Below are 10,612 nucleotides of genomic sequence, written 5' to 3'. Positions count from 1 at the left end.
GAGGGCAAGCAAAGACTAAGTTTGGGGGTGTTGATGTTCATATATTTTACCATGTTTCCCCTTAGCATATTCACATCTTCTGCATGATTTTCTATCTCATTTGTCCATTAAGTGTAACTTTAGAACTATTTATGCATTAGAGTAGATTTGCATTGCATTTGCATAGTTTCTTGCATAAACAAGTGATTTTGGATCCTAAGGAGCATGTAAGTGATGCTGAGGAAGATTGGAGCTGTCAAGAGAAGGAAACAAGGGGTTTGGAGTTGAAGAATCAAGGTCCGGAAGTCCACTCGACCACCCACTCGACCAGACACTCGACTGAGTGCAGATAAGGACTCAACCGGATGGGAGAAGCAGAAGAAGAGGCCACTCGACCAGCACTCGACCGAGCACCTGGTCGAGTTGACTGAGCCGCCCACCTATTTTGTCTTTTAGCATTTCTATTGCTTCCCTTCCTTTTCCTATAAAAGGCTTTGTACCCTGCAGCCACAAAAGGGAGAGACTTTTTAGAGTACAATTCTAGACCTAGTATTTACCCTTTTGGGAATTATTCCTTTTTGCTTTTTATTGCTTAGATCTTTTAGCCACTTTCTTGATTATTTTTTAAGAAATATTTGATACTTGTTGGTTCCATAACTTTCAAAGTATTAAGAATTTGAGTTTGATTTCTTCTTCAATATTGTAGATCTCCATCTCATCTTTCTAATCATGCAAGTTTCATTGATTTCTGGGTTTATGACTTTGTTCATCATGTTTTGTGATTGTGAGTAGTAGCTTAGGATCTTGAGGATGGATTATGGTGGATAAAGGTTATGGTTGTTTGGATTGGTCAAGATTGATTGCTTAATATCTCTTCTGGGTTAGATATGCTCTATGCTATTCTTATACTGAGAGGGTAAGGGTAGATCTTAAGCTTCTTAGCATCACACCAATGTCTAAGTTGTTAGATAAGGCTAATACTAGAGATTATCATGAAGCATGCTAAGAGATTAGATGTTTTGTTGATTTTTGACATTAATGATTTGGTTGTTTAATGCTTGCTTTGATATGTAATAGCTAGTGAGAGCTAGGTCTAAGAAGTATCTTGGCTTGATTGTTATTGTCATAAGAATGGATTAACATGTATTAGAAAATCATTGTCTAGAGATAGCTCATTGTTGATTGAGGTTTGTTGGCCAATTTAGATAGCCATAGCTTGAGTCCATCCCATGAATCCATCCTTAAGACCTTTCTTTGTTTATTGATTTCCCTGTTTTAAATCCTGTTAATTGATTGTTGTTTGCTCTGTTTCAATATTTGCTCTGTTTCTGACATTCGCTCATCAACTCGACCATCCACTCGATCGAACATCCGATCGAGTGCTTGCTCGAGCTCATTCCAGAGTTCATGTTTTATGTTCTGCATCTTTCTGTTTCATTCCCTGTCTCATTCTAGTTGCATTTCTTGTTGCATTCATTTAGTTTATGTTTAATCATGTGGCATTACTTGTTTAGCATTAGTATAATTTTTGTTCCTGTTCCTGTTTCATTCTATCACTGCTTTGATCATTCTGTTTACTTTGCATCTAGCATCTTGTTTTAGTAGCTTAACATTTTGCATTTCATTATCATCATTAGGTTGTTAGTGACAAACATCATTTATATTTGGCTTGACTTAGATGAGTATTCACATCCTGATTGCTTGCATCACACTCATTATGGTTTGACATCCTTTATGCTATAACTACATAAGGGTAATTGAAACACCTTGCATCCATCTCTATATTCATCATCATATCATATCATCCATCATCATCACACAAGAAAGCAAGTTTCACTATCCTAGCAGGTTCAATTAACATTATGTAGTTGTAGTACTTAAGGTGTCAATCCAAATATGATGATGTTAGTCACTTGATATATCATGGTTTTTATGGTTTTTATGGTTTTTAACCATGATATAAGTGTGCTTTTTGAGTCTTTAGAGTTGTCTTCTAGATTTTTTTTGACTTTTTATAGGATTAGGTACTCATTGGCACGGATGGAACATAATGGAGCTAAATAGGAAGATTTGGAGCATAATCAAGCATTGAGGCTATGCTACGAAGTTGAGAGACGAATTCAGAAGTCTGCATCGATCGATGCAACTGATGGCATCAATCGACACAGAGCCACAAGCCGATTCGGAAGTTTTCTCACAAGTTTTGAAGATTTACAAAACTGCCTCAAAGTTTTCCATATTTGCATCATTAGTCCTTGGACGTGTTTTAGGAATATATATAGGATTTTTATGGTCATTGTTTAGACCTAAGTTTTATTTTTCCCTGCAACTTTTAGAGAGAACCCTGAGAGATTTTTAGAGAGTTTTTGGAGAGAAGAATCAAGACTCCTTTAGAGAAGATTCAGAACTTCTTTTCTTCTTCCTTTAATCTCTTAATGCTATCTATTTTATTCATGATTTGTGTTTTTACAATTATGTCTGAGTAGATCTTCTTGTTAGGTTTAGGGTTTCTCATTAGGAATTTCATGGATTGTTAGATTGATTAATTGTTTGGATTCATTATTTTTCTTGTTCTTCACAATAGGTTGTTCTTAATGCTAGATCTTTGATTAGTCATCTGGATTTAGATCTTAGGATTATTGATTAATATGTGAATATAATTGATTTTCCTGACAAGAACCTTTGGTGAGCAAAATTACTTTTTGCAAAGAGATTTGAATTAGTAATTTTGTGAACTTATCTAAACTTGATTTTATTGCTGATTTTTAACCTAGAATTTTACAAAGAGATTTAGATTTTATGGTTTTAATTTTAGATAATATTTGCATTGAGAACTGATTTATTTTACAATTGTGTTTAGAGTTCAAGAACGGTGCTTAATAGTTGAATCCTGCTTGCTTAATTAATTGATCTGATTTCCATGATTTCCTGAGAATTTCTCTAGGCCTAACGTTTCATCCATCTGAATTTTACAACTCTTTTATTTTCTGTTTAATCTTGCAATTTAATTACAATATTTTTGTTTAACATAATTAAAATATTATTAAATCTACTGTGTGAATCTAGAGTCTTTGTGGATTCAATCCCTAAATACTACAATTGATCTCTTAATTTGAGAGAGTATCTCTAGGGTAAATTTGAGCATATCAAATTTTTCAAGATGCAATCAAGATATCACAAGTCAAGCTAATTCAAAGAGAGTGTTTATGTCTAACAATCCTAGAATGATCAAAATGCAAAACGGAAATAAACTAGAGAAGTCTGAAACGAACATGCATGACAAGAAGCGAACATGAATAAGTAAAAGCAAAAACAAGTCTAAGAATGAATTGAACAACAAGAACAAAAACGGTCTCAGGAAGGCAATAACAATCAGAAAGATAGAAGTCCTAAAGATGGGAGTAATTTATGTCGGCGGAGTCTCCTAGTCTACAAAGTGTTTAACATGCCACAAGCAAACTATCCATAGACAATGAACATCACAACTTAGCTAATCCAATCTCTTGACAGAAGCTACTCAGACTCAAACACTTCCAAACCTAGCTCTCGCTAGAGAAAAATGATCAAGCAGGCATGAAAAAATCATTCACGTCAACAAACGCCCTAGACAACTAATCTCTTAGGCTAGGAATGTAAGTCTTTGGCACTAGTTGGTCAGACATTTCATCAAACACCTTTTGGGTGTGGAAATGTCTAAGGCCTAGTTCCAATTGATCAGAGAGAAACTAGTATTTCTAACTAGTCCAGAAGATAATCCTACAAATCTAATCTTAAACACCCTATATACTAAGATTCTCCACCTAATCTATCTCATCCTCAAGAACTCTAACACTACTCATATCCAGAAATCATCATCACCAAAGATACAAACCCAGAAAACATTAAATCAAGCTTAATCAGATAGATAAAAATGAGATGAACAACTTTGTAGAAGAAACCAAATGCAAAAACTAAATAAATTCAAAGATATATGGATTACAAAATCAGAAAACGTTTGAGGTGGCTACAGATAAACCTTAAGGTAAAAAACGATATATCTTGGGTAAAGACAAGGGCTGTTATTGGAGATGTGATTTCTAAATCCATATAGAATTGTAAATAATGGAAATCAAAACATATGGATTCTGAAATAACATGTTTTATCCTTGAATTTGAATCCTTATATTTTACATTTTCAAATCCATTCAAATCTATTTAAAACATAATGTGAATTTTGAAATCCAAAAACAAATCATTAAATGAATAACATGGGATTTTAACAAGTATTTGTAAATCATATAACTAATAACACATAAATTTGATAAGTATTTTAAAATAAATGATTGAATAACACATGATTTTTGTTTGTATTTCCAAATCCATTAAACTCATAGAACCAATAACCCCACCTTAAAAGAGTATTTATAGCAAAACATGGAAAGCCCTAAAACATAAAACGACAAGATAGAGAGGCGGTTTGGGAATCTTCTGAAGCGTGCGAGACGGGTCGTTCTAGTCGCATGTCTGGCGTGGTCGGTCGAGTCGAATGTCATCTCTTCTAGGTATGGTGGGTCGAGTGGGATGACATCCATTCCGGGCGTGATGAGTCGAGTGGGATGACATCCATTCCAGGCGTGATGGGTCAAGTGTGGATGCCGTCTCTCCTGGGAGCGTCGGTCGAGTCGCATGACGTGAATCCTGGGAGCGTTGGTCGAGTCGCATGTCTTGAATCCTGGAGTCGCATGTCTGGAGTCACATGACGTGAGTCCTGGGAGTAGTGCTAAGGCTTCATTCGGCTCCAACAGTCTGGACATCTTCTAAATACCTGAAATACTCCAAAATGCACAATACAATGCATAATTTATGCAGAACTACCTAAGTATGCATTCTATGCAAAAGAGACTAACAATGATGCAAAATAATAAGTAATCCTAGTTAAATGCATGATAAATATATGCTAAAGAGAAAGAAAATATAAATATATCAAATAACATTGGATTTGAGAAGTGATTTAAAAATCCTAAGTTGAATAACAAGTGATTTGTTTTTTAAATCACAGATCCTCCAAAATCCTAGTTTGAATACAGCCCTTAGAAATATAAGATATTTTGCTTAATAGTACAAATTAATGGAAAGTCTTGATATCGACGAGTTTTCTTTCTGACCGACCACATTAAGTTAGTCAATAATACAAATCTTGCTTAGCCCACTTATTAATAACCCATTGGAAAACACAAAATTCTAAAGAAAGGAGCAACTCAAGAGTCAAGAGATCGAAAGCCAAGAGTGACAAAGTTTATTTTACACCACACACTCATTATATGTATAAATACACAAAACCCCAAAGAACTTCTTCAACTTTCTCTCCTCAACTTTTTGAGTATTCCACACATACAAAAGCAAACACACACACTTGACTTTTCTCATATTTCGACAGCTCGTGAATTAGGACAAAGACATGGAGCCTATGCCTTCTCGGAGGATAATGACCAGAGGCATGTTGCTGCTAATAGTAACGATGGCATGGCTCGTAGCCGGAGACGCCGACGCAGGAGGCAAGAAGCAAGAGGAGCGACTGTTCAATCTCCAGAAGCTAGAGATGTTCGTTGACAACCTTCCCCATATACCCACTCTTCATGGCTTCCACTCCGTAAATGGCGTTCTCAAACCCAAATCTCTTCACATCGGCATGTTCTTCAAGAAATGGGTATTTCTTTCTTAACTTATTCCTCATTTCGATTCTTTCTTTCTTTCTCATTGTTTCCTTATTTGGTTTCTTGAAGCTCATTTTTTTGGTATGATTAAATTAAATTTACAGCCTGTAGTCGTTTCTCATTTGGATTCATTCCTTTTTCTCGGTTATTTCTTTCCTTCTTTGCTATGTTTTATTTTTTTGCTAGAGTCCTTTACTATGTTTTCTTGAAGATATTTTTGGTATGTTAGAAATTTTTTATTTACAGTCGATCGTGAAGACACATCATCTTCCTTTTATGTCCAGAAGCTATAAATGGCCAAAATATTTAGATAGAGATGCATATATCCACCATTTAGTGATATACACCTGTATTACATGCAGAAAAAAATATATTTGTTGGCCAAATAAATAGACTAAATTAATGTTAAACCTGATTAGTGAAGCTAATCGCTTTTTTACTTGGCTACGGCTCTTTAGGTTGTAAAGTGATTAGAATAGGTTCTCCTTGTGTTCACACTCTTGTCCCCTCAATTATTTGTCGTCTTGAGAGAAAAAAAGTAACAATAGTAGAAGTGTAGAACCGACGAATCAATGCTCATTCTTTTGTGACTCGTCGTCTTGTCCTCGAGAATATACTTTGCCCTTCACCAGATGGATATTGATTATCTTGTATCTAAACTCATTAATGACTGAAAATTAATGTATTAAATATTGGAAATCGTATAAATTAGTGAAACTAGTCGCTGTTTAGTTGGCTACGGCTCTTTGTTGGTAAAGTGAATTAGAATAGATAAAAAAAAAAAAATTAGAATAGATTCACCTTGTGTATTTCACTCTTGTTTGTCCTATCACTTATTTGTCCTCTTGAGAAAAGTATCTTATGTTTTAGTACTGACGAATCAGTGCTGTGTCTTTTACCACTAGTCAAATTTAATACTATTGTTTGTTAGCTCTTTAAGTTTTGTTTATCGATACATTATACTTTTAAAAAAATTATAAAATCTAATGATTATTTGATAGAAAGTTATTACCCACTAAGTATATAATTATGAGTGCTTTTCTACCTTTGGCCTAGCTAATTGTGCTCTGCTTCTTTAAACTATTTAACTAATCGAATGATTTGAATGTTTGAAAATTCTCAACCACTTTCACATCCACTGATATGATTTAAACTTATTGTGAAGTGCAGAAGTTCCACAGAGACTTGCCTGCCACGCCAGTGTTCGCATATGGTACATCGAAGCGTAAGGCAACAGTTCCCGGACCTACAATAGAAGCTGTTTATGGCATAGACACCTACGTGACGTGGCGAAATCACCTTCCTTCAAAGCATATCCTCCCTTGGGATCCAACAATCTCCCCGGCAATCCCTAAACACGGCGGCATTCCCACGGTGGTTCACTTGCATGGAGGCATACACGAACCAACCAGTGACGGTAACGCTGATTCATGGTTCACCGCTGGTTTCAAAGAGACAGGATCCAAATGGACCAAAAAGAATACGCATTACGTCAACAAGCAACAACCTGGAAACATGTGGTACCATGACCACGCTGCTGGTTTGACTAGAGTCAACCTTCTCGCCGGTTTGTTAGGTGCTTACATTCTCCGCCATAGATCCGTTGAGTCGCCGCTTCGGTTACCCACTGGCCGAGAATTCGATCGTCCTTTGGTCATATTTGACCGAGAATTCCGTAGAGATGGCTCCATTTACATGAACGCCACCGGGAACAACCCCTCCATTCATCCTCAATGGCAGCCAGAGTATTTCGGCGATGCCATCATCGTGAACGGAAAAGCTTGGCCGCGGTTAACCGTACGCCGTAGAAAATATAGATTCAGAATCATAAACGCAAGCAACGCAAGGTTCTTCCGTTTCTTCTTCTCCAACGGTCTTGAGTTTATCGTCGTCGGTTCAGATTCAGCATATCTATCGAAACCGGTACGGGCCAAATCGGTTCTCCTCGCTCCATCGGAGATCATTGATGTTGTTGTTGACTTTTCGAAATCAAAGTCAAAAACAGCAATCCTAGCTAACAATGCACCTTATCCTTACCCCTCCGGAGATCCAGTCACGGAAGAGAACAGCAAAGTCATGAAGTTTAAAATCAAGAACAAATCTGAAGTTGATACATCGACCATTCCGAAGAAGCTAATCGAATACCCTCCTGCTCACATATCAACCTCCGCACGTACACGTTACATCGCCATGTTCGAGTATGTATCAAGCGCTGACGAGCCAACGCATCTATACATCAACGGTTTGCCTTACAGTGCTCCCATAACAGAAACTCCTAAAATCGGCACCAGCGAGGTATATATATTTTAATATATGTCACACAATTTTATAACGGTCTGATTCATATATTTGATATTTTTATAATCATGTAATGAAGGTGTGGGAAGTGATCAATTTAACTGAGGATAACCATCCGTTGCACATTCACTTGGGATTGTTCAAAGTGTTGGAGCAAAAGGCTTTGGTGAAGACGGAGGAGTTCACGGACTGCATGACCAAGAGGAACGACGCCGTCAAGTGCAATATCAACAAATACGCAGTTGGGAACAAAACCGCGGTGACGGCGCACGAGCGGGGATGGAAGAACGTATTCAAGATGATGCCGGGACATGTAACGAAGATCCTCGTTAGATTTTCTTACATTCACTCCAATGATTCTTACTCCTTCGACGCTACTCAAAAGCCAGGCTATGTCTACCATTGTCACGTAAGCTATGTCTACCATTGTCATTTTTTGAGCTTTTTCTTTTAGAACTAACTATACAATTTATTGAATTGCAGATATTGGATCACGAAGACAATATGATGATGAGGCCCTTTGCGATGGTCAAGTGAGAACAAGAGTATCTCTCAAGAAAATGCTAAATGGTTCCATACTTCAAAAGAATACGATTTAGAATTACGAATGCGATCATGTCTAGAATACAAAGGAAATTGAGACTACATAAATATCGAAAAAAAACTTATTAATATATTTTTTTCTACAGTTGATGGTTAGTCTATTCTGGCCTAACATTTACAGGATTTAACGGGCCCAATAACAAAGAAAAATTGCTTCTTATTTGATGTTTGATTTGTGGTGGTAGGTGGTAAGTGTAAGAGAGGGAAGAGAGGTGAGTGAAATGGAAAAAAAAAAATCAAAAGTCCTACCCACCAGTCAAATTCCTAATTGAATGCTTATGTTTCTCCCTTATCTGTTTCTGAACTACACTCTTCAATCCGTCTCCTTCTTTTAATTTTATGGTTTCCTGTTATAATTTTCTCTTAATTTGTTTTATTTCTATATCATTTGGAAACTTCTCATCTTTATCAAATAATACATCCAATTGATTTTAAGCCACTCCCTAAATATCTTATTTGTCTTATTCTTGCTTGATAACATATTTTTTTTTAGTGAATCTTTTATTGATAGTTTGATACCATCCACACACAAATATATATTTGTTATTTTTTAAAAAAGATCCATACATATATTTTAACGAAAATGTGGATAAGAGAGAGATTTGGATTGCGACGTATATCCACATTTTAAACACTACTACTACCTTAGTAATAATATCTACTGGAAATGAACAAATATGGGACCAATTTTTATTTGTTTGATCCTCTAAAATGTAGGACCAGTTGACAAGGTTGATGTGTTCTTCTTGTTCTTCCTCGTTCATTAATATTTTGATTATAGCATGCACGCTTCTCTCAACCCACCAGTCCAAGTCAACCTTCTATCCTCTGTCATCCATTCCCTAATTATATATATGTTTATCAGTTGCTTCTCGCAAACAACCTCACAATCAATCAACAGTTCAAAAAACACAACTCAAGTACCAATCTAGCTCACTTTGAATAAGGACATGAACAAAATCCCCCTCCGCGCTCCCTCTTCCCCTTCAGGTAACTATTTTCTTTTGAAACAGTAATAATTGTGTGTTTTTACTATTCATAGATCACATATACATGAGGGAGTTTAAGTTTGTGAAATTTGATCCCTATTCGCTTTTTTTTTAAGGAATGCAACACCGTGGTAAGAGATTTCGATTGAGAGGGAGAAACTACGTGAGGCCAGAAGTAAAACAAAGCAACAACTTCTCAAAAGATGAAGACGACCTCATCCTCAAGCTTCATGCACTTCTTGGCAATAGGTTCTTTTATTCATTCCTCATCTTCATTAGTTTAGTATTAATTGAATGTAATGTGAATGTGTGACAGTTAAAATTTGTTGGTACTTTGTTTTTCAGATGGGCATTGATAGCGGGAAGATTGCCTGGACGAACCGACAACGAAGTTAGGATCCATTGGGAAACTTACTTAAGGAGGAAACTCATCAAAATGGGAATCGACCCAACCAATCATCGTCTCCACCATCACACAAGCTACATTTCCAGACGTTACGTCAAGTCCTCGCATAAGGAACATGAAACCAAGATCATCAGTGATCAGTCTTCTTCGGTATCCGAATCATGTGGTATAACATTTTTACCCATTTCATGTACCAATTGCTCGGAGGATAGTAATAGTACCGGACAAAGTCGTTTGCCTGACCTCAACATCGGTCTCATCCCGACCCCGACTTCTTTACCAGGTCGTTGTCTTCAGGACTCTAGCGAATCCTCTAAAAATGGTTCAACAGGTCAAGAAACGCTTCTTCTATTCCAGTAAAGTTGATATATTTCTTTGTAGCCATCTTTCTATATAATGTTATAATATTCACTAGAGAGATATGTTAGTCCTGATATGGACCGGTTGTTCGTTGAACAACTATTCTATTAAATTTCTGGTTTCGTTTTCAATGAAGTGAAATGATTACTAGTACCTAGTAGTAAACCGTTGATAACCGACCGACGATAACTGAATTGGATCAATCAAGCTGCAAGAAATTAGCTAATGGAGCTATGAATATGCGGTGCACATTGACGGGAAGCATTAGTTAACTCTCTTAAAAT

The 10,612-nt window shown here is 36.4% G+C and overlaps 2 protein-coding genes across 3 annotated transcripts; both read left to right on the top strand.

Moving 5' to 3' along the window:
* LOC104701759 (multicopper oxidase LPR2) lies at nucleotides 5,208-8,865 on the top strand. Of its 2 annotated transcripts, XM_019227739.1 has the most exons (5): nucleotides 5,417-5,665; nucleotides 6,843-7,967; nucleotides 8,050-8,379; nucleotides 8,454-8,602; nucleotides 8,759-8,865. In XM_019227739.1, exons 1-4 carry the CDS (start codon nucleotides 5,417-5,419, stop codon nucleotides 8,505-8,507), a joined length of 1,758 nt encoding a protein of 585 aa, XP_019083284.1. In that variant the 3' UTR covers nucleotides 8,508-8,602; nucleotides 8,759-8,865. The 2 variants fall into 2 exon arrangements, with proteins under 2 accessions (XP_010415800.1, XP_019083284.1); XM_010417498.2 differs by lacking the exon at nucleotides 8,759-8,865 and having other exon boundaries at nucleotides 5,208-5,665; nucleotides 8,454-8,674.
* Nucleotides 9,318-10,402, top strand: LOC104701758 (myb-related protein 308). The gene is made up of 3 exons (XM_010417497.2): nucleotides 9,318-9,563; nucleotides 9,679-9,811; nucleotides 9,908-10,402. The coding sequence occupies exons 1-3, from the start codon at nucleotides 9,524-9,526 to the stop codon at nucleotides 10,326-10,328; spliced, it is 594 nt and encodes a 197-aa protein (XP_010415799.1). The 5' UTR covers nucleotides 9,318-9,523; the 3' UTR covers nucleotides 10,329-10,402.

Source organism: Camelina sativa, chromosome 7 (genome assembly GCF_000633955.1).
Source record: "Camelina sativa cultivar DH55 chromosome 7, Cs, whole genome shotgun sequence".
Lineage (NCBI taxonomy): Eukaryota > Viridiplantae > Streptophyta > Magnoliopsida > Brassicales > Brassicaceae > Camelina > Camelina sativa.
This window is presented reverse-complemented; position numbering and strand designations above follow the sequence as displayed.

What these genes read in the sequence shown, in the direction of transcription:
- LOC104701758 (XM_010417497.2), top strand. Translation starts at nt 9,524, where the DNA reads ATGAACAAAATCCCCCTCCGCGCTCCCTCTTCCCCTTCAG. An exon ending in CGCTCCCTCTTCCCCTTCAG is followed by an intron (nt 9,564 to 9,678) that starts GTAACTATTTTC and finishes TTTTTTTTTAAG; the next exon opens with GAATGCAACACCGTGGTAAG. An exon ending in CATGCACTTCTTGGCAATAG is followed by an intron (nt 9,812 to 9,907) that starts GTTCTTTTATTC and finishes TTTGTTTTTCAG; the next exon opens with ATGGGCATTGATAGCGGGAA.
- LOC104701759 (XM_019227739.1), top strand. Translation starts at nt 5,417, where the DNA reads ATGGAGCCTATGCCTTCTCGGAGGATAATGACCAGAGGCATGTTGCTG. An exon ending in CTAAAATCGGCACCAGCGAG is followed by an intron (nt 7,968 to 8,049) that starts GTATATATATTT and finishes CATGTAATGAAG; the next exon opens with GTGTGGGAAGTGATCAATTT. An exon ending in GCTATGTCTACCATTGTCAC is followed by an intron (nt 8,380 to 8,453) that starts GTAAGCTATGTC and finishes ATTGAATTGCAG; the next exon opens with ATATTGGATCACGAAGACAA.